The 23,105-nt window shown below is 42.7% G+C and overlaps 3 protein-coding genes across 3 annotated transcripts; 2 read left to right on the plus strand and 1 right to left on the minus strand.

Moving 5' to 3' along the window:
• Positions 1–107: 107 nt before the first annotated feature.
• Positions 108–3,274, plus strand: mpeg1.1 (macrophage expressed 1, tandem duplicate 1; the record flags this gene model as incomplete). Its single annotated transcript, XM_079222047.1, has 2 exons — positions 108–557; positions 1,105–3,274. 2 exons carry the CDS (start codon positions 108–110, stop codon positions 2,734–2,736), a joined length of 2,082 nt encoding a protein of 693 aa, XP_079078173.1. The 3' UTR covers positions 2,737–3,274.
• A 1,026-nt stretch (positions 3,275–4,300) lies between these two features.
• Positions 4,301–7,416, plus strand: prf1.5 (perforin 1.5). The gene is made up of 5 exons (XM_079221647.1): positions 4,301–4,407; positions 4,732–4,998; positions 5,211–5,482; positions 5,742–5,883; positions 6,046–7,416. Exons 2-5 carry the CDS (start codon positions 4,738–4,740, stop codon positions 6,931–6,933), a joined length of 1,563 nt encoding a protein of 520 aa, XP_079077773.1. The 5' UTR covers positions 4,301–4,407; positions 4,732–4,737; the 3' UTR covers positions 6,934–7,416.
• A 2,981-nt stretch (positions 7,417–10,397) lies between these two features.
• On the minus strand, positions 10,398–21,662 carry smarcad1a (SNF2 related chromatin remodeling ATPase with DExD box 1a; the record flags this gene model as incomplete). Its single annotated transcript, XM_079221628.1, has 23 exons — positions 10,398–10,480; positions 10,905–11,011; positions 11,269–11,451; positions 11,775–11,893; positions 11,988–12,176; positions 12,651–12,766; positions 12,861–12,978; positions 13,424–13,519; positions 13,753–13,884; positions 14,034–14,169; positions 14,310–14,385; positions 14,810–14,869; positions 15,537–15,636; positions 16,080–16,170; positions 16,623–16,819; positions 17,426–18,129; positions 18,251–18,329; positions 19,162–19,260; positions 19,680–19,774; positions 20,135–20,204; positions 20,442–20,571; positions 20,662–20,800; positions 21,554–21,662. 23 exons carry the CDS (start codon positions 21,660–21,662, stop codon positions 10,419–10,421), a joined length of 3,207 nt encoding a protein of 1,068 aa, XP_079077754.1. The 3' UTR covers positions 10,398–10,418.
• Between the last annotated feature and the right edge of the window lie 1,443 nt (positions 21,663–23,105).

The following is a 23,105-nucleotide window of genomic DNA, read 5'->3' on the forward strand; positions in this document are numbered from 1 at the left end:
ACCCCTACCGAAACTCCAGTTTGTCACGTGAAGAACTGAATACGGGGAGGAGGAACATGGTTTGAACCTTATAGTCGTTGGTCTCGGCCCTCTCTGACACAGTCATCATGAAGGTAGCAGTGGCCCTCCTGGCTCTCTCCCTCCTCCATGTCTGCTCTTTGGTCCCGATCAGCCGCCCCACCAACTGGCTCAGGCAATGTGGCGCCTCCACCAACCTCTCCATCCCGGCACTGGAGGTGCTGCCGGGCGGAGGCTGGGACAACCTCCGCAACATGGACGCGGGTCGAGTCATGAACCTCAGCTACTTCCAGTGCCAGACCAGCGAGGACGGGCTTTACCTCATCCCAGATGAGGTGTTCGTCATCCCCCACAAGGAGACGGGTGTGGAGACGAGCTCGGAGATAATCAGCTCCTGGCTGGAGCAGACAAGCTCGACATCTCACTCCATAAATGCAGATATTTCCTTCTACTCGGTGCTGAATGGCAAATTTTCGACAGAGAACCAGAGGATGAAAACCCATCAGGTCAAAGACTCTTCAGAAACAACCAGAGTGGAAGTAAGTTTCTATTTTCCATAGTTTGGATGAATAAAATAAAACACACATGTAGTTGTGGCAGAAATTGTGGATCATGAGTTAAATTAATCTCCTAAACAGTTTGTTTGTATATAAACAAATATATATATATATATATATATATATATGTATATATATATATATACATATATATACATATATATATATATATATGTATATATATATACATATATATACATATATATATATATATATATATATATATATATATATATATATATATATATATATATATATATATATAAGGCACAACTCTGCGGTGGATTACTTGGATGGATGGACTTGGTTGATAAAAATGTTGCTCCTTGAACAGTTTATGTACATATTATTCAACATTCAACAACATTGCCGTAAATATGCCAGTGTGAGCCAAAAGGCTATATCTATATCTATAGTTCCTGGACAGATGTTACACATGTCACGTTAAAAAGTAAATAAAGCAAAAAGAATACAAAATGAATAAACTGAAATAAAAAAATAAACTTTTTAAAAATATTTTCCTTCAAAGGTTCGTAACTTCATCTACACAGTTAAGGCGTTTCCGGACTTCACTCTGGACGAACGCTTTGCTCAACAAGTCAAAGAGATAGCCGATGCAATTGAAAACAACCAAACAAGGAACGTAGTCTATCTCTCAGAGAAGATGGTGCTGGACTATGGAACCCATGTTATCACTAGTGTAGATGCTGGGGCCGCTTTGGTGGGGGAAGACTATATTCGTTCATCGTACGTGTCGGACGGCACGTCGGAAAAAACCTCTGTCAAAGTGGAAGCAGGCTTAAACTTTTTTGACAAAATCAAGTTTGACATAAGCAGTCAAAATACCCAACAAAGCTCATCCCTTAAAACATATCAGTCCAACATTCAGTACTCTATCGTCCAAAGCCACGGCGGCTCGCCTTTCTATCCTGGCATCAGCCTGCAGAAGTGGCAGGAAAGTACCAAGAACAACCTGGTTGCCATTGATCGCTCAGGATTCCCCTTACACTACATTTTAAACATCAACACCTTGCCCGATCTGCCACCGCCTACGGTGGACAAAGTGGCTCTTGCGGTGGCTCAGGCCGCGGAGCGATACTACACGATCAACACGCGGCCTGGATGCGTCGACGTCAAATCCAAGAACTTTAACTTCCAAGCCAACATTGATGACTCATCCTGCGAGGGCCCCGCTACAAACCTCAGTTTTGGCGGCATGTACCAAGAGTGTACTCGTCTCAGCTCAGATGCAGGTCTGCTGTGTGATTCCCTGGCCCAGAAAAACCTAGAAACAGGGGACTTCTCCTGTCTTTCGCCTTACTCTCCCACTTTACTGAGATCGGAGGTGAGACAGCAGGGCTACACTTCCTACGAGTGCTATGACGAATCCATTTTTTGGGGTATTTGGCATCGTCACGTGTGTCGGGACTACTACCACGTTCGCTCTGCTCGCATCAACACCTACTGGTGCTCTGTTAGCGGAGAGGCCCCGGACAATTTAGGGTATCTGTTCGGAGGCATATACAGCCCCTCCCTCCTGAACCCCCTCACCAATGCGAAAAGCTGTCCCGCCAGCTTCATTCCAGTGAAGTTTCTCTCAGATGGCCAAGTGATCTGCGTGAGTAAGGACTATGAAATGGGCAGCAGATACTCAGTGCCATTCGGAGGCCTCTTTAGTTGTCAGTCAAACAACCCGTTGGCAGGAAATCAACGACGCTGCCCTCCTAACTTCAGCCAGCACCTCGCCACAGTGAGCGACGGCTGTGAAATTCTTTACTGTGTCCAGTCGGGACTGTTCACAGGTGGGCAGCTGCTTCCGGTCCATCTGCCACCTTTCACAAAGCCTCCACTTGTCAACATGCACGCCACAAACACAGTTATGGTCATGACTGAGGGAGATATGAGCTGGGTCAGAGTGGGGCAGACCAAGGCGTGGAAGCTGGCCAAACCAGAGGAAATCAAGGAAATGATTCGTACGTTTAACCCAGAATTGAGTCCGATGTCTGGCGGTGAAAAGGCAGGGATAGCCTTTGGGGTGATTGGCATGATGGCGCTGGTGGCCATAGTGGCAGTAGTCCTGGTGAAGAGGAGGAGGAGGCTGTCTGGGTTCAGGACAGCTCCGGGCTATGAGGAAATACATGGTGAACAAGTTGAGGCTTGAGAAAAACCAAACAGATAAGACGCCCTTTGAGGACGGCTGCTTGTGCCGGCTCGATCTTAACATGTACCACATATGTTTATGATTTTAGCATTCCACAAAGAAATGGACGTTTGATTAAAGGCTTTTAAAATGTTCATGATGTGTACTTAAAAAAAAAGTGAACTTTGTAGTTTTCCGCTCTAACAAATGTGACTCCAGAACCATGTGCCTTTAAGATCAGTGCTTTCCAAAGACGAGTGAATCAATGCTGCCCTCATGTGGCCACGATGCCTCATGTCTTGTAGGATAAAAACATTGTGTCCTCCTTTTAACAACCAGCATGCTTTGTTTGACTTGTAACCAATCATAAAACATTTGACAACGTTGGATGATTATTATTTTTATTTTTATTACACAGAGTTGATTCAAATTTTGTGAAGATTTTCTATGTTTTGCACTTAAAGTTTTGTCTCATGCTGCTAAAAATTAAAGGATTTATGAATGTACATCAATTAAATACTGCACTGCACTTAACGACTAATTAAAGTGGTGTTGAACAATTAAATGGATCTGTGTCTTTATGTATATATTGCATATGCTTCGTATGTCTTACACATTCCTCCGTCAGCGGCCACTTAAACAAAATAATCCTCACTGCAACAGATCTGAGTAATGAGTGATATATTTTTACTTGCAAGCTTAGCAAATGGAGTTAAATCTTTGAGCTTATTTCAAACACATGATGACTGAAATTGGATCTACACCGCATACTGTTGCGGTTTTGTCCAACATGGCAAAGTAACAGAATGATGTGAACTCACATTTTGCAGTTGCATAAATCTGTAAACGTGGCACCAAAGCACATACTGGCCCTCTAAATAAAACAACTGAGTGAAACCTCTTGCACAGAGAGACAATTATCTTCCCCGACCTGCCTGTGCAAACCACCAACATTCAGCCACATTCATAAACAGACAACAGCCAAGGTCACCTCGTGACATCGGTAAGGTTACACACAGTCGCTCCAACGGACACACACACAAGTACTGTACGCTCACGTGCACATGGCCATTTCCCATAAAGAGTCCTCATACAGATGGGTATCTTTTTCTCTCGTGACTATAGAAGAATCTCCCTCCCCCACACGTGCACACACACGCACATGCACACACACACACAAACAGCTGTAAGGGATTCAGAGAGCTGGCTGGGTCATGGACATGAAAACAAACCCACTCATGCTGAGGAAATTGTTTCTGGGGAGAGAGAGAGAGAGAGAGAGAGAGAGAGAGAGAGAGAGAGAGAGAGAGAGAGAGAAAGAGAGAGAGAGACACACAGTGGAACTCCCTCCCTCGGTCTTTTTCTCTTTTTCTCTTTTTAATAGGGCAAAGGGCGGACAAAAGTGTGCACCCAGCGGGCTTTCAGCACAGCTTGCCAGTAAAGCCAAAGCTCTCTCAACCGTGATTTCATTTCCAGCAGGATCAAGAGCCTTATAGTCCGCTTGCAGTTCATCTTTTACAGTGAGCTGCGCCATCGATGGGGTTCGTAAAAAGAGGGAGGCACGACCAATATGTTTCTTGGCTGTTGAACTCTGGAGAGGGATTTCAGCAGGCAGAGAAAGCTACAGCCGGACAACTCCCAACAGAAGACGAGGACACGATCTGAAGGACGACACACAGAGGACAGTCCACGGTAAGAGTACATGTCCATGCTGGGGTGTGTGTCTCTGTTGTGCAGGGTTTTTTTTTTAGGGTTGACACATCTGTGGCAGGATTACTCCAGTTTATTAAGTATGGAGGATTAAAATCGAAATTCTAGAATCTAGATTTACTGTGTGAAAGGCATCATTTGTCTCTGATTATGAGTTTGCTCATGTGCATGGTACATTTACATGGTAAACCTGTGGAAATTCATTATAACTACAGGCAGAAAAATCGAACCGCCTCCAATGGATCAGACACTCCACTTGTTTTACCGCTAAGAAGAAGACTTAACCGACTGTGTTGTTCCAATCAGGCCGCCATGCAAGCTGCAGGATACAGCGTCGCCGTGCTCACGCTGGCTGTACTGGCCCTGCTGGAGGTCTGCGGGGTCCGGGGCTGTCAGGTTGGCTCAGGGTCAGAGTGTGAGAAAGCCCCTTTTGTCCCGGGTCACAACCTGGCAGGAGAGGGGTTTGATGTGGTGCGGATGCGTCGCACGGGGGCGTACGTCATCAATGTCAAAGAACATCTGGCCGACAACCACACCTGTACACTGTGTCCAAACCGCTTCCAAGCAGGACAGGTGAGCACTCTGCAACTCAGACCCTTCTGATCACTCTTTCTATTGTGTCCTCAGACAGTCTTAACTCACTCCACTTAATTCCATCCAAACCACCTTTTTTTTTTCATTGCCATGTGTTTTTCTCCCTCCTCGGTATTCCACACTTGCTTTAACTATATTCTTCCTCCACCTGCATCCCACTCAACATCCTGCCTTTATCTCTCCCTCCTCAGATTCAGAGGCTCCCAGCTGCAGTGCTGGACTGGCGTCCCTTCAGCCGCTGCAGTAAGCAGCTTTCTAGTGCCCTCCACCACTCGGTGGACTCCCTGCTGCGGAGCTCCAGCTCCCTGGTCAACAATAACTGGGGCCTGGGCTTGAGTTTAGAAAATATCGGCAAGGCAGTGCTGGGAGGAAGCCGCTCAGACTTGGCAAAGTTTGCCCGTTCGCAGCACAGCGTGGACAAGGCCACTTTTGCCACCCATGAAATCAGTTGCACCTACTACAGGTAAAGAGGGGTGGGGCTGGGTATATAACGGGCCTTTGCATTTGTATGTAATTTGCCGATGGATGCATACTGGGATTATTGTGTTAATTAGACTACAACAGCCTCATTCTTATAATGAGGCTGTAGGAGCCATTAGTTATGTCTGTGTATGTTACAAGTTAAACCGTCTCACAGTGCGACCTTGTGGTGAACTCATAAGAGAAACAATGTTATTTTCCTTGTGTTATGGTTGAACTCGACATGCCTTTTGTTTTTGCAGCTACAGACTGGCTGACCATCCCCAGCTGAGTGCAGAGTTCACAAAGCATCTAAAGAGACTCCCGCAGAGCTTCAACACAAGCCAGAACAGAGCCCTGTACAGACGGCTGATAGACACCTATGGGACACACTACATACACCAGGTCAGTGGCTCCTACTGTGTTCCCTTCCTGCTTTAGTACAACTGCAGCAGAATGTCTTTTTGATGTAGGTTTGTTTTTCTACAGCGCTAACAATGCTAAAGATAAAGACGTGGGGAGGGGTAAACAAAAGCCTTCATTTCATTATTTGTTTGCGCCTCCTAGGTCCAGCTTGGTGGTAAGGTGAAGCGAATCACTGCCTTCAGGACCTGCTTGGCCACACTGAAGGGTTTCTCCGAGTCGGACATCAAAACCTGCCTGAATTTTGAACTCCGAATGGCCCTCGGATTCCTCCCTGGCAATGCCTCCTTCTCCAACAAGTGTGATAACCTCCTGAAGGGCAACATGAGCATGGGCTTCTACCAAGGCTTCATGACCCATAAGATTGAGGTCATCGGCGGGGAGAGGTATTTCCCCGACATCCTCTACCAGGAGGATCCATCTGAAGCGTACCAGAGCTGGATGAGCAGCCTCTACGACAACCCCGATGTGGTTTCTTACGCCATCTTCCCTCTGCACCGCCTGGTGGAGGACTCCCAGATCAGTGCGAATCTGAAAAGCACCGTCACAGAGTATATTAAAGATAACCAGCTGCAGGAGGACCAGGCTCCTTTCAAGAACTGCTCCCCGACTCCCAACCTGGACCACAACTGCTGTCCTCTACGGGCTGGCAGAGGAACTCTCAGACTGGAGATCCACAGGGCGGCAGGTCTGAGGGCAGACAGCTTCACGAAAACAGACGCCTACGTGAAGATCTTCTACAACGGCGTGTACGAGGAGACCGAGACGGTGATGGACAACAACGACCCGGCGTGGAACGTGACCTACGACTTCGGATCGGTGGAACTGGGTCAGGCGTTGAGGTTCGAAGTCTGGGATAGAGACGTGTTCTACAATGACGTAGCGGGTAGATGCGTCGTCTTCCCCGAGCGAGGAACTCACGCTCTGAGCTGTCAGCTGAGCAAAGGAGTGCTCTATTTTACCTACACCATCACATGTGACGCTCACTTGACCGGTTTCAGGTGTGGGCGGTACTCCCCCAACGCAGAGTAGATTATTGGATTACAACATGTTTGGGTAGATTTAAGCATTTTCTTCATAGTGTTAACACTTTTCAGGTATCACCTATAAGAGCCGGTACATTCGTCAACATTTTGGCTGGCAAACGAACTCCCTCTTTTTCTCACATACTTTTGTAATTGTTGGTCAGTTTTATTTTTTTTTAATGTAAATTACTTGTAATATTTCAGTATTGACTAACCAAAGTTTAATATTTGTGCATCCGCTGTACGAAACACAATAAAGTGATTCTGATGAAGGCTGAAGATTTAGGCAACTGTTGCATGTCCCCTTGAGTGTCTTAAGTCTCACACAACGGCCTATATAGATAATGTATTGACAACAATAAAGGAAACACACGCCATTTGCACTAATGTACACTTTTCTTTGAAGTGGTAGATGTCTCATACATTATATACAGGACTGTCTCAGAAAATTAGAATATTGTGATAAAGTTCTTTATTTTTTGTAATGCAATTAAAAAAACAAAAATGTCATGCTTACTGGATTCATTACAAATCAACTGAAATATTGCAAGCCTTTTATTGTTTTAATATTGCTGATTATGGCTTACAGCTTAAGAAAACTCAAAAATCCTATCTCAAAAAATTAGAATATTTCCTCAGACCAAGTAAAAAAAAAAAGATTTATAACAGCAAAACAAAATCAAACATTTGAAAATGTCCATTAATGCACTCAGTACTTGGTTGGGAATCCTTTTGCACGGATTACTGCATCAATGCGGCGTGGCATGGAGGCAATCAGTCTGTGGCATTGCTGAGGTTGTATGGATGCCCAGGATGCTTCAATAGCGGCCTTTAGCTCATTTCCATTGTTGGGTCTGGTGTCTTTCAGCTTCTTCTTCACAATACCCCACAAATTCTCTATGGGGTTCAGGTTAGGGGAATTGGCAGGCCAATCGAGGACAGTAATGCTATGGTCAGTACACTAGTTACTGGTGTTTTTGGCACTGTGGGCAGGTGCCAGATCATGCTGGAAAATGAAATCCTCATCTCCATAGAGCTTTTCTGCAGACGGAAGCATGTAGTGCTCTAAAATCTCTTGGTACACAGCTGCATTTACTCTGGACTTGATGAAACACAGTGGACCAACACCAGCAGCTGACATGGCACCCCAAACCATCACTGACTGTGGGAACTTCACACTGGATTTCAAGCAACTTGGATTTTGCGCCTCTCCAGCCTTTCTCCAGACTCTGGCGCCTTGACTTCCAAATGAAATACAACACTTGCTTTTGTCTGAAAAGAGGACTTTGGACCACTCTGCAACTGTCCAGTGCTTCTTTTCCATAGCCTAAGTCAGACGCTTCTTCCGTTGTCTTGAGTTCAGTAGTGGCTTGACCATGGGAATATGGCTATTGTAGCCCATTTCCCGGACACGTCTGTGAACAGTGGCTTTTGATACCTGGACTCCAGCTTCAGTCCACTGTCTTTGAAGCTCCCCCAAATTCTGGAAGCGACTCTTCTTCACAATGCTGTTAAGGCTGCGGGCATCTCTCTTGGTTGTGCAGCATTTCCTGCCACATTTCCCCCTTCCAACAGACTTTTTGTGGATGTGCTTTGAAACTGCACTATGTGAACAGCTTGCTCTTTGAGAAATTTCTTTTTGTGTCTTACCCTCCTGATGGAGGGTGTCAATGATGGTCCTCTGGACAGAAGTCAGATCAACAGTCTTCCCCATACTTGTGATTTAGTTTACTGAACCAAGCTGAGTGTTTTTTAAGGCTCAGGAAACCCTTGCAGGTATTTCGACTTAATTAGACGATTCAAGTGATTAGTTGAATACCCTACTAGTATACTTTTTCATGATATTCTAATTTTTTGAGATAGGATTTTTCAGTTTTCTTAAGCTGTAAGCCATAATCAGCAATATTAAAACAATAAAAGGCTTGCAATATTTCAGTTGATTTGTAATGAATCCAGAATGCATGACATTTTTGTTTTTTTAAATTGCATTACAGAAAATAAAGAACTTTATCACAATATTCTAATTTTCTGAGACAGTCCTGTATATATATATATATATATAGAGAGAGAGACAATATAAAATAGTGGATCCTTTCAGAATAATTGAATTTAGTCCAATTCATTTTGTATCAGTCCATCTAAATATGATTGAACCGTATTAAAAAGGGTTTATATTTTGTAGTTCACATTATTTCATTTTTTTTTTTAGCATTTAATTAAATAATGATCTTAGCATTTTCCATTTCCTAGTTCTGAAGGAGATTATTGGAAACCACAGACCATGCTGATGGCAGACCTGGTGCAAGAAGGGTGCAGGGCTTTCATCTGCTGCCAGACCTCCGGCAGTGTAATAATATCAATAAATCCTACATGATGAAAGCTTAAGAGCTCATTTTCCTGTTGGCAGCTCCTACTACTGAATCACTGTAGGCATGACCACACCCATTTTTATTCAAATTTTTATTATTCAGTTCAAACAGGAACCTTAAAAACATACAAATGACTTAGTAAAAGCTTCTAAACTTAACAATTGTACACTTACAACACAAGCCACGTATACAGTACGAATGCAGTAGCTGCTTCATCAACCTCTCCGTGTCCCTCAGCTCAAGATATTTAAAAGGCGTAGAAACGGCAAGTAAATCAATTAAAGACCGTCTAGTTATGTTTGAGTTTTTGTAGTTTCACACTCAAGAAAAACTGGGATTTTCGTGTACTAAATGTATCGACTTCACCCACACAACCATGTGTGGAGCGCGTCTAGAAAGGTCAATCAGTCTGCCGTTGCAAAGAAAATTGACGTAAAATGATATCAAGATGAAAGGTGACACTTACACTACCAGATAATACAATTTGTCAGACACTTGGCTGACTTTCTCAGACGTGTCTATCAGTGTTTGATCAGGTATGGCATCAGAAGAAATGCTTGTATCATTTCATTTGTCATATGCTGTTAATCACAGCAGCCAAAATGTTCAGCTGTATTTTAACATTTTTATTTATTTTTTTAAGATCTGGAAAGTAAGAGCACTACTTCAGGAAAGATGCAACACCGTCAGGCATGAAGGGTGGTATAGAAATCTACCGCTCCCATCACTCTCCTTACCAACCTTTATTGGAATGGTAATAAAATGACTGCGTGGGTTAGGGTTAACTTAAATGATTGATTTCAGTTCAATGCATGCTGCATTACTGAACTTCTACAGAATCCTTGCGTAACATGTGGAGCGCGTTAAATCGGTATCTTAATCTCGTCAAAGTAGGAGAAAAAAAAACTGTGTGCATGTAAAAATAGTGTTTTAGGCACAGCTACCATGCTACACACAGTAAGTTAGATCTCACTATCAGAACTTTTCCCCCATGGCAGCGTATGGTTCTCAGTAGTTTTCCCAGTTTAGACACAAAAGTGTGTGTTCGGCCACAACACTGAAGTCTAAACAGAATCCCACGAATGCCATCAAAAATGTATTTGTACAGTCTCCAGTTTGCGGATCACAGTCCCAGTGAGGCTTTGAGCAAAGATGCCATATCTTCGGGTATTGTTCCTTCACCACCTAAAGAACACATGACGCTTAATTGTTTTTTCATTTGCAGAGAATTCAGACGGTCAAACTGTTTTTCTATACTTTTAGATATACCATTTAACTTCGATCAACAGATACTTATGGCCATCTCCGCAGGGTTTAGGCTCTAAACCAAGCTGGAAGTCACAGAGCAGTTCTGGAATCTGCTGGACCTCACTCCTGACTGATGAGCGTTATTTAAATCATTCATTTGTAAGTCTTATTTGAGAAGTAAGTTTAGGTTCTATAGCTTGGGTCTTGATGGCTATCACTCCCAAATTAAATCAACCCTGCTTATTCATTGTGCCGATTAATTAGATTGCATAGTTCAATTTAAAATGTATTTAATGTATGCATGACAGAAATTCTGTCCCTGCAGTCAAGAAAGCGTATGTATGCGTGCACATCTCCTCACCTTCAGCAGCAGTCATGTCCTGCTCCAGCTTTAGTTTCTTCTGGCTCAGCTGCAGCATGCAGTCCTCTATGCTGCCCTTACTGATCAGCTTAATCACCTTTACAACCCTGAGAGCCACAGTGAGGCACATTAGTCACAACAGGTTATCAATACACAAAGGACTGATCTGAAAGAGACTATTTTTACCCAAGGAGGTCCTGTAATTGCAACAAACACCCACTGTATTATTTTGAGATTTGAATTCCATCAGATAAAGCCAAAGGAGTTTCTGTCTAATTGCTGGCATCAATCAAGAAACTACAAGACCTCATTTTGTAAAACTCACCCCATACGAATAATGTATTATCTACAGAATTAATCTTACTTGGTCTGGCCTACACGGTGACACCTGTCCTCTGCCTGTTTGTCGTTGTAAGGATTGCAGTCGATGTCATGTAGGATGACTACGTTAGCGGAGGTGAGGTTGATGCCCAGGCCACCAGCGCGTGTTGACAACAGGAACACAAAGAGGTCAGGATCCGTGTTGTACTCATCAATCAACCCAATCCTGCAGAACAAAGAAAAACACCTGAGCAATTACACTTGAAACAATTCATGTTATATATTCAGAGATTAATAACAAACATTGCTTGACTTTGAAATCATCATTTTTCACCCTAAAGTAACAGCTAGAATAAGGTTCACCAATATATCAACTCAGCATCAAAATCATAACCTACGCATATATGCAGTAGTCGCACTGCAAAGGATGCAGAACAAAATATGCTGTTTGCAGAAGGGATGACTAAATAGATTTGAGGATTAACACAGTGCTTCATGAAACTGTCTTGTTGGCTAAATACTGATTTCAATGTACTGTAAAACGCTGACCTGTCCGCTATGGGCGTGGATCCATCCAGTCTGATGTAGCGATGCTTTAGATGTTTCATCAGCACCTCCATAATGTCCAGCATCATGGTGAACTGACTGAACAACACCACTCGGTCCCCCTGGAAGATGAAAGGAAAGTCGACCTCCTTAGTACATGCAGTCTGCACTCCTGTTGCATGAACCACAGACCCGGCTCGGCACATTTGTATTTACTTTGTTTTTATGTGAGGCCAGCAGCTCCGTGAGGTGGTGGAATTTGCCAGAGTCAAGCAGGAGATTCTTTTCTAGCTGGTAGGAGCTGATGGAGGAGTACTGCTGGCACAGACGGTTCAGCTCAAAGTCAGACATCACTTCCATGTCCTCCTGGATCAGAGCAGCGTCTGCGTCAAAGTGAGTTGGCTCCTATGGAGGGAGAGCAAGAAGGATGGAGGAAACATTTAACAAGAGGAGACAGAGAAATACCCCAAATGTGGTAAAAGGAGGGCCATCAGTGTGGAATAACAAACTATATAGATTATACACAATGAAAATACAGTATAGTGTCAACACAAACATGCCTTGCAATCTCTATCTTGTTGTTTTACAATAAAGATTCGCCACTAGCCAAATACTTTAAGAAGTCGCTTGAGTGCTTGGTGTCTAAGCCTCGCAAGAACACCTCGTTTAAATTTGATACAAATATATTCATCACCGCAAGCAGCTGTTGAAGTTGATACACACACACACACACACACACACACACACACACACTTGAAAATTTGACAAAAAAATGTGACTGTATGAAAACACATGTTGTTGAAAACTAAATAAAAAGTGAGTTAAAAAAAATTATTTAGATGCAAAGCAAACAGCTGAAAAGGTGTGAGTGAGACTGACCTTGAGCATGAGCTTGCTCATGGCTTTGAGCTTTTCTGTGGTGAAGTACTGTCTATGAAGCAGCGGGTGGTTGGCCATCTTCCTCAACTGCATCATCACATTACACAACTCACGCTCTGCAAAGAGAAAGCATGAGGGAAATTGCTACTTTCTGCAATTTGTACAAAACAACACCGTGATGTACAACAAGAAGCAGTATATCAGCCTTACTCTCGCCAATCGCAGAAGCCTTGAGTTTATTAAAGAGGGTCTGGTAGAGAACCTGCTGTTTATCACTCATTGGGCAGGACTCTACCTTATCTTCCTTGGCTGGGAGCTGCTTGAGGACCTGGAAAAAGGGAAAGACCTTAAGTTATTCACAATACTTACACAGGGTTTGCACTATGAATACTCTCATTGTAAGCATCATTTAGCAAATGTTCTTGTCCTAGAACATCCGTCTTTGAGATGTGCGTTTGTCATGGGAGACGCCCGATTCTTGTCGAATTCACAGAATTAATCCAAATGTTCATTGAATTCTAACACTATCAACGTTGTAACATAGTTGGATGGATGTAAAACCATTGTGCCCTGCGATAAACTGGCAACCTGTCCAGGTTGAACCCTGCCTTATCCCAATGTCATAAGGCAGCTGGATCCTGAATAGGATAAACGGTTCGGATAATGGAATGGAAAACCATTATTATGCCAAATTTCCAGACAGAACCCACTTGCTTACCATATACATAGTATTTACACAATACAAATCTGTAACCTGAACTTTATCAACTCACCTCGCTCTTGACTCTTCTGAGGATAAAAGGTTTCATGATGAGTTTGGCCTGAGAAATACGATCCCTCTCAAAGCGGCTCTGCTCCTCATGGGATTTCTGAGACATGACAAAACTTTGGTCAGAGGGGCAAAATATTATATATTTTTTTACTATTAGACTTTTTGGGGCTGGCTGAATTTAAAAGGTAAAACATTTGTTGTCGTTTCTATACTTAAGGGACTAAAAGTTAGTGGAAGGCCAGAAGATACAATCAAAATAAGTGTTAGAGTGTTGCTGTAGTCGGAGATATCCGTCTATCCAGCTTCGAAATGCATAGTAGTCTAACTCACCATAGAAAACATTTTGGAGAGCTGTGTAGTGGAGCTGGAGAACATAGAAGGCATGATGAAGTTCAGGAGCGACATCAGCTCCAAGAGGTTGTTCTGTAAAGGAGTTCCTGTCAGCAGCAAGCGATGCTCTGCCTACAGGGGGCGGAGAGAAAAGAGAGAGAGGCATCATACACAGTGTGGTGCAATAATTCTGGATAGGAAGGAAAATAAATCTGATAAGAGATATGAAGTAGGCACATGGTGGTGGAAGAAAATATATGACAAAATGTCAGTGAACTAACGTTAATAGCCATGAGGTGGCGGTAGCGCAGAGAGTTCATGTTCTTCAGCATGTGACCTTCATCAAACACAGCATACTTCAGAGGCAGCTTACGGAAAAGGGCGCGGTCGCTATCATTTCCTATGGCCATGTTATACCTATAAAATAAAACAAACAAGCAAAACAAAACCAAAGTTTAGGTGTGAGTGACAAGTTGCTTCAGGCTTTTAATGCCCCTGTAGTCACAAGCACTGAAATCTGTCAAAAATAATGGAGGCGGGGTGTGTGCGTTGCTCACGTGGTCACAATGACGTTGCAATCCGCATCATTATTGAGGAGGTCGTGTCTGAGGTAGCGGCGGTCCTCCACAGATCCTGCGTAGAACATATGCGTACACACTGTTAAAGACTGTGAAAGGTCCCTGGAGCCAGAGTCCAGGCTGACAACAGCACAGCATCAGAAAGTATGCTGGATCACACTGAACACTTAGAAGGGTTACTTTGGCTTGTTTAAACCTGGACCCTATGTTCCCACAAACACTTTTAGGTGGACGTAACATTACATTGACGCTGCGCAATTGCCCTTGCAGCGTCTTTCACGGCGAACCGTTTCAGTGTTATCCCACAATACTGGACTAATATAAAGAAAACGGTTGTCTCCGTTCGTCACAAAAACACAGGTAAAAAGAGTCCAGGGAGTAAAATAGCAACATTGCCCTTTAAGGTTACATTTACAGGCCTCAGGTAAGGAAGACAACATGCGAGGTTTAAATGTAAAAAGAAGAAAAGGGAGTCGTACCACAATAGACGAGAACTTTGAGGCACGGGCACCACAGCTTCAGCTCTCTGACCCAGTTATCTGAAAGACAGAATGAGCACAAATCACAGATTAAGGATTGATTTAGTAGCCAATCTTACAAAGGAAACTTAATAATTAACAAGAAGTTCAACAAAACACAAACTGCAGTCCGACTGTAAATATTGGAAATCAAACTGACGCTCCACTTTCTATGATGCTGTATTGGTGTAATGTATTGTGGTGCATAGCAAGCGCCTCCAGACGTCAGTCTCTACTGGTGGAACCGGTCACTCAGCTGAGAAAGATGGCGTCTACGAGTGATGGGTATAACGTTACAGGACTAGAAAATAAGAAAAATGTGCCTGCCACACTGTTTGGGGGTATTTGGGGTTTAATCTTCCTCCAACACAAATAAATCTGTTGATAGCCACATGATTTTATTCAACTTCCAGTCTGGATAAAACGAAGCAAATTATATCTATAGCAAATTCAAGCACTTGAGATACGCCAGAGAAACAGGTGAGGTGACTAGAGAACTACAGTTGTAGAAACTACATCCAGTTTACTTTTTTGTCTCCTCAAAGGCCCTTCTTCCAAACAAAAAAATACCAACATGGTCCTAAACAGAAAACACATGCCGTTGTGCTTAAAATTGTCTAAGAGTATGTTGTTAGATTACATAATGTGAAAGAAGGTAGCAAAGTGTTCTGTATAAGAAGATCATTACCCAACGTCGAGGCCGGAACAGTGATGAGGTGAGGACCGTCTACTCCGTTCTCGTACAGCTGGGCCAGAAACGCTATAGCCTGGATAGTTTTCCCCAAACCCTGATGTGAGCGAAGAAGAGAAAGAGAGATGGAGAGATACAGAATCAGTCAGATATCAAACACAAAGATAAAGAAAGATCCAGGTGGGCAGACATGAAAAGATATTTGAACATCTGCTTTTCAAGTATAAACATCAATAATCTAAACTTCGGCAGCAGAGCAGCTTTACTAAACCTCTGCTGCTTGTACACTTTTTCTTTCTTCCCTGTACTTTGTGATTGTTTGCTCACCTGCATGACGGCTACATATCCACACAAAACCCTCTTTGATAGAGGCACAGTAACACTCATCAAGTGGGGACTTAAACAAGCTGTAAGCGCCTGCTGTCCTGCTTGACTTATTAAACGTTTAGTTTCTTTTCAACTTTGGCCTTGTGGTCAACATCTCATGAATGTTGGCAGTGAACGCGTCACTTGCCACAGGTCATACGCTTGGTGCCTTACCATTTCATCAGCGAGGATACCGCTCAGTTTGTGCTCATTCAGAAGCAGCAGCCACTTTAGACCAATCAGCTGATAGGGTTTCAGCTGGTTTCTGAAAGACAACAAATAACCGACTGAGGAAAAAAAGAAAAAAAACACATACTGTATGGAACCAATACGTCTGAATGGATCGTATACGGAAACAGTGTGTGCAGAGAACACACACTGCTCCACTAAGGTTGCAAAACGTAGCTAAATGCATTCAGTAACTTTTATATTCGACAGCGCCCTCACGTTTACATGTGTATTGTCAGAAAAGTAGACTTGAAATGTAAACCGGTGCAGACAGCGGCACGAATGAAAACAAGAGGATCTGTTGTGTGAGACGTGACAGTGAAAAACATTGATTCATTGATACGCTGGTGGTCTAAATGGGGAGATGACACAATAGTGGTTTGTATTCATTCAATCATTGAAGCAGTGGCCGTTGCAGACTCACCTGGCAGAGATCTGACCTCTACTGGGTGCACCTTTCTAGTTACAGTACGTGTACATTTTACTCACTGGCTGTTGAGCAGGCTGGGCTGTTGCATGGACCCTGTGCCCCTCTCCATCACCTCAGTGACCTGTTTGACCATTTTTGAGGAAATGGTTTTACATTTGGACATGAGCCCCAGGACGACCTTCCGCTCTTTGAGGACAACTCTGCAGCCCAGCAGTAAAGAGTCTGACAATCCATTCTGCTTAACGAAGCATTCAACCTGAAGAGGAGAGAATACTGAGTACATAGACATAATCCATTGACTACTTCTGCACAATCTTTTAGTAAGTTCTCCAATAAGTCATTGACAGGACAAAAGGTTTGAGAATCACTGAAATGACTTCACTGTCATTGGGTTTGGTTTATACAAAGACAATACATACTTCACTGCCCTATTATTGCAACATGACACCCTGTCATTATTATTACGCACCATAACAGAACACATTTACTTCGACATGGGGCGAGATACTATGTCAGGAGGAGAAGAGTTCTGCTATACAATAGCTTGTCAAGAATGTCTCGTCTCTACAGAGGACAGCGGTGCATGTCGCTCAATAAGGAAACAGTCACAGGACCCAAAGTCCTTTTCCAGGTGTTCAGTAGCAGGATTGACGGACTGTCGCTCTTTGTTTTAAAAAAAATTCACCAGTAATAACTTGTGCAAACGGTTGTAATTGACATGAAGAAATCCCATTCATGATGGCTATTTCAGTATTTTTTGTCTCATTTGCTTAGGCACACACACACACACACACACACACACACACACACACACACACACACACACACACACACACACACACACACTCACTCACTCACTCACCAGGTTTTGCCAGGTTTCAAAGGGCCTCAGTTCCAAAATCTTCTGGGCCTTTTTAACAGAGCACCCAGCGATTAGTGACAGCTCATCGATCGTCGCATCCCGAAAGAAATGGAGTATCTCTTTCTTCAGATCTGTCATGCCGCCTTTAGAATCCAGCTCTTCATCGGAGTCCTCAAACTCACTGCTCACCGCTTCCTCTTCCACGTCATTTTCTTCTTCAGAACTGACATGTTCGTTTGAGGCAAGTGCCTTCCTCTTCCTTTCTGCTGCCTGCTTCTTAGCTATACTGGTCCCACTGGCAAATCTGGACAGCATCTGAGCAGTGGAGGAAGAGGAGGAGGAGGGTGGCTTCAGGGAGGAAGAGGTAGTTGTTTTCTTGACAGAAGAGGATGAGGATACCGAGTCAGAACTTTTGTTAAGCCATGTAGACAAAGTGGAAGTGCTACTTTTGTTTTTTGCACCTGCACAGGTGTCTGAGTCTGAATCTTCACTATCCTTTGTAGCGTCTGTAGCGTCCGTGTCATCTTTACTCTCCTCCTCTGTTTCACTCGTATTTCTGTGGTCCTTTCGATTTCTCCTACTTTTACTGTCTCTGTGATCTTTGTGGTGCTTCGATTTCCTGTGGTCCTGACTTGATTTGTCTTTACTCTTCGATTTACTCGATTTCTTTTCTTCTGTGTCCGGTGAGCTGAAACTGGAATTATCTGACAACAGAAAAAAGAAAAGAAAAACAACTTCAGCCTGAGTCGGAATCAGTTAAGTATACACATACATGAGGTCAGTGAAAAGATGGTTAGATTCAGTTGACGGCTGTTGTGTTTGTACCTGGGTCTGAGAACATTTGTAGAACCTGCAGAGCGTCCTCAACATTCCAGTCGTGTTCCTGCAGCACCAGCCTCAGCTCCTACAACAATACAGACATCAACAAGAGTCAGAACTAAAATACAAGATGCACTGGGTCCACAAACAGCCTTGCAACTTTTTCTCTTCTCATTGTGGTATGATGTGGCTGTAAAGAATGTGTTTTGGTTGAGGAATCATTGCAAGTTGGAGATGGCCATGAACATGTTTTTGCAGTTTTCTTTAGACTCACTTTTTTCACCACCCATCGGAAATATACATTTCAACTGCCTCGTTGTCAGTGTAAACGGCCACAATTCTAAATGATATCCTTTTACTTTGTTATAGTGCTTATTTGCATAAACGCACACATTTCAGGTCATAAGTAAATCAATTATTGAATTTATATTTAAATACTTACTTTGAATAAAATTAGTTCTTGACACAAGTAGTTCTAATGATGTACTAGAAGCTGCTTAGAGCTACCGTTAGGTTATAGAAGGCCATAATACCTTTTGTATAATGCAGTGAAAACATCTCCTTAATTAATTAATTAACTTTTGCTAACTATTTTTCACGAATAGAGGTTGAACAGAGGATAGACAATTCCACTGTTTTGCTTATGATTGCACAAATACACGACTTAGGCATCATTGGCTTTTGATTCAAAACTGTTTAGTTTGATTTAGGAAATGAGCTTTGTTTTACATTGACACTATTGAACCACATGATGCATCATAAAGCTAGGGAGAGCCGAGCGTGCTCGAGACTTTTTTGAAGCTGCATAACTTCTGGTGCTGGACTTGTGCAACATTATAGATTCAGTCACACACACAGTGTAGTGTTATAAGAGTATAAACAGTTTGAGACAGTTGTAAGTGCCTGTGCATCCTCACCTCCTTGTCCTGGTCAGGAAACTTTTTCTGCAGCTTTCGGACCATGGCTTCCTGCTTCTCCCAGCTCGGCTCTCTGTCGTCCTCATCAGAAATCTTTTGGTTGTAATACAAGCAAGGTGAATACAAATACCACTTAAATTAAATTAAATCAAAACCCACTGAGAATTGCAATTGATTGTTTACCTCATCCCCCTCAACACATGATTCGTATTATAATCCTTATGTGGAATGTGCAGCGTCTATACTATGCATCGGCCCTTAATAAACAATAATTGTGAAATTTGCAAAGGTTTGTGTTTTTAGTCCGTGTAAAAAAGAAAGACAATAGTAACATCCAAACGTTTGTTGGAAAAAAGGCGCAACAAATCCAACAGTAGCTTTTATGCAGTGTATATGTGTAAAATCTACAGACACTTAAAATGCTTTAGTTGCACTCTCAGCTAAAATGTCAGGATTTTTAACATATGTACATGTTATGCCATTGCTTTAAACCATGATGTTATCATCAGTAATCTTACCACTATTGTCTTGCTCCTCTTGCTGGTTTGAACCTCACCACTGTCCTGGGAACTGCTGGATCCATCCTGCTTTCTCTTCCTGCCTTGGTCGGGGGCTGATAAATCAAAAGAGACTAGGAATAAATCTTTAATTCACAGCACAGGGTTTTTGCTGCAACATTTTTCAATATTTGAAATGTACATTAAATTCATTAATAATTTCTTGCATCTAGTTTTTAATTTGCTTCATGGTACAGAGAATCAGCCAAACATGGTTGAACATTATAAAGCACAGTAAAAGCCAACTTTGACTCATTACTTCAATAACTTTTTTGTGGGAAGCTGATGACTGTTCTCCAACTATAAACTAAGCCTTCTTTATGCTAGAAGGCCTCAGAAACATTTTTAACTCTTGTTCATGCACAATTGCGTATGGACTGTAATTATGTGCTAGAAAGAAGTAAGTTATTATTTACCTTCTTTATCACCAAACTTTAAAAGGCATGCAGCTACAGCACCATCCAATGTGCTAGTACTCCCAATGACCTGAAAATGGAACAGAACAAGGTGCTTTAAACAGAAGAGTTCATGGGATTGTTTTTATGAACAGTGTCAAAATTACAGCTAGCTTTTAGAGAAATAAAATACTTAAATCATAATAACATGTTAGGTAAAAGGTGGTGTATAATCATGTCAGTAAGCATTAACAGCGCAATACGGATACATTCAGTCGCGCCAACACGTTCTATACTGAGAAGTTGCAAAGCCTCCATCTTGACTCACATCCAGCAGCTCCGTCCTGGTCAACTGAGGAAACATCTCCAGTATTACGTTCATTTTATCATCCATTTCGTTGTCCTCCTCATCCGTCTGATCCGATGCCACATTTTTGGATGATTTTTCTATGGGATTCCTATTGGAGACAGACAGCAATATTGTCAAGCAGTGAGATTCAGCATGAATGTGAAAAATATATATTTTTTTATTTTTAGTTTACACTTACTTTGACTTCCTGGTTAATGGTGTTTTGGCCATTGTTTCAGAGAGGAGCTCATCTTCCTCTAAGTCAATTGTAAGGACTTCCTCAAAAACCACTCCTCGGGCATGGGACTTCGGTGTGGCATTGACCGGTTTCATTTGAGCTGAACAGCAAAATGTAAAAAAGAAAATTATGCATTCGCTGCAGTGTTGGATACAAGATGATGGGAATGGATTTCAAAATGTGTTCATGCAAGTATGCCATCATTTGCAATGTGTGCAGCTACTTTGGTTAGGGCATAGGTCGATGTCCTGCTGCTTGTCTCGCGTATGAAAATATGTCCTTATCATGACATTCCAATATTGTAGATTTTAAGCGAGCCTCACTTACAATTGTAATGCAACTGTCTATGTTATAAGTGGGGTGACGATGGCAAGGAGAGTGACACATGAGGGTAATGACCAGAACTCTGGTCGGCTTAGGGATTGTGTATCAAATAGTAAACCGTGCCATGCACCCATTTTTGACCTACTTGGACTAAAGGTGGGGCAAAGGTGACGTCTCAAAGTTTCAAATGGCCTTTTTTTAAAAATTTTAAATGCATTCACATTATTAGCACTGACACACTGACTTCTAGAGGCTGTACAATTTGCATTTGCCAATACTGCCAAGCTACAACACAGGTACACATTCTCACTGTAATGTTTAAGTAGCAGGTAAATTTAACCTACATCAGAAACTATGTCAGTTCTGGTTCCATGGGCGTCACTAAAATATTACAGTGGGACTCTGACCTGTATCAAAAGACAGCATGTTGATAAAAAAAACAACCATGCCACTTAACTACTGCTAGTGATAGCATACTTGACACATCTGGCTAACAGCATCGTACAATAGCTTAGCATCTGCTAGTTACCTGGCTTGTTCTCCTTCTCAGACTCTGGGCTTTTGGACCCGCTGTCCTGGTCTTTATCTGTGGTTGTTGCTGCCTTGTTGTCAAAACGAAAACGGTCCAAGTTGAACATGTTAACGGTGTGTTCGTGTCTGGCAGCGGCAGCCCTTTGTCTCACTCCAGTCAGCAGTATCCTCTGCGTCCTGTCGCATGAAGCACAATGTTCCCGTTAGCCAATGAGTGAACCTAGCTAACGCTAGCACACGTCCCACGCTAGCATAGCAGCCGGGGCAGTAGTCCTCGTCACACGGCGGTTTTAAGCGGTGTCACTACTCGGTTTCTTACCGTGACGGTTTAAAACGGGTCGATTAACGACACACTGACTTTGTGTAAAAGACAGATGTGTAATTCGTGGTCCAAATACGTTTTTGTATCTCGACTACAGCCGGTTTCCCGCGAACTCCATCGGCCCTGGAGGATGCTATGCCGGCTCCACTCATTGGTCAGAGCAACGTTGGGACGGAAACTCACGGATGAGTCAAGATAATGCAGTGTAGCCTACTTCCGGTTTTGCTCAAAATCTGTTTTACAGCCTCAATCGTGTACATTCATTACTTTATGCCCCTGTTCCGAGGCCTCTGTTATTTACTTCACGAGTCTAATATATGTGGGGTTTTATGGTCTCATGGTGTTACAGTGTGGTAAACGGTGTACTCCACTAGTGGGGATAATAATGGGAGGGGAACTATCTTGCCAGTCGGTCCAACATCACCTATACAGGACCTTCTTGTATACAGTCTGTGGATGTGAGGACATGGAGCTAAACACAGCTTGTTGGACTGGATAACGTCTGACGTAGGTGACCTGTGGACATGAGTCATCCACAGAGTCGTGAGGTCAGAGTCGTGAGTTTCTTGGGGCCTTAAGCTACGCCCATCGTTTATATTGTTCTTTTCTCTATGATTGCAATCCAATTTGGCATTTTTTCAGAATTCAAAGATATTTCAATTGAAATCTTTCTCTGCTGTCACTAATCTCTTCAAGTGGACCTTTCTCACAGAGCCTTGTCTTACCTGAGAAACTAATACCATTAACAATGTCTCCATTTCATTTAGGTGTGCCCGTAAACTATAATTCCCCACCCTAATGGCATTCAGCCATTATCAATTGTATATAGTTTTACCTGTTTGACAAACCGTTGTCAAACCGTTACGTTTTATGGAATATAAAATAGAACGTTCTTCAACAAAGCTGCAGACTTCTTTCTTGTCATTTATGTCAAAATCACATGTTTTGGTGTGTTGTCCATAATTTGCCACACTTTTTTTTCTGGTGAGTTTAGAGACTGACATACATTTATTCATCAGAAGGGGGCAGCAAATACATATTCTCTGAGATGGGATAAGGGTATGTGAAGAGGTCCACCTGCAAGTATTGGATGCTGCCCCTTTCTAAATTATTCCTCTGTGTGTGGGTATGTTTTGTGTGCTCTTGTTGAAAGTAGTTTTGTGAGGATAAATACAGCTTTCACCGACTAGAACAGCTATACTTTAACACTGCGTCTGAGGTTCTTCTA

The sequence above is a fragment of the Taurulus bubalis genome (assembly GCF_910589615.1).
Source record: "Taurulus bubalis genome assembly, chromosome: 8".
NCBI classification, from domain to species: Eukaryota; Metazoa; Chordata; class Actinopteri; order Perciformes; family Cottidae; genus Taurulus; species Taurulus bubalis.

Coding starts and splice junctions, on each gene's coding strand:
- prf1.5 (XM_079221647.1), top strand. CDS start 4,738: ATGCAAGCTGCAGGATACAGCGTCGCCGTGCTCACGCTGGCTGTACTG. Junction 5,483..5,741: donor ATCAGTTGCACCTACTACAG/GTAAAGAGGGGT, acceptor TTGTTTTTGCAG/CTACAGACTGGCTGACCATC. Junction 5,884..6,045: donor GGACACACTACATACACCAG/GTCAGTGGCTCC, acceptor TGCGCCTCCTAG/GTCCAGCTTGGTGGTAAGGT.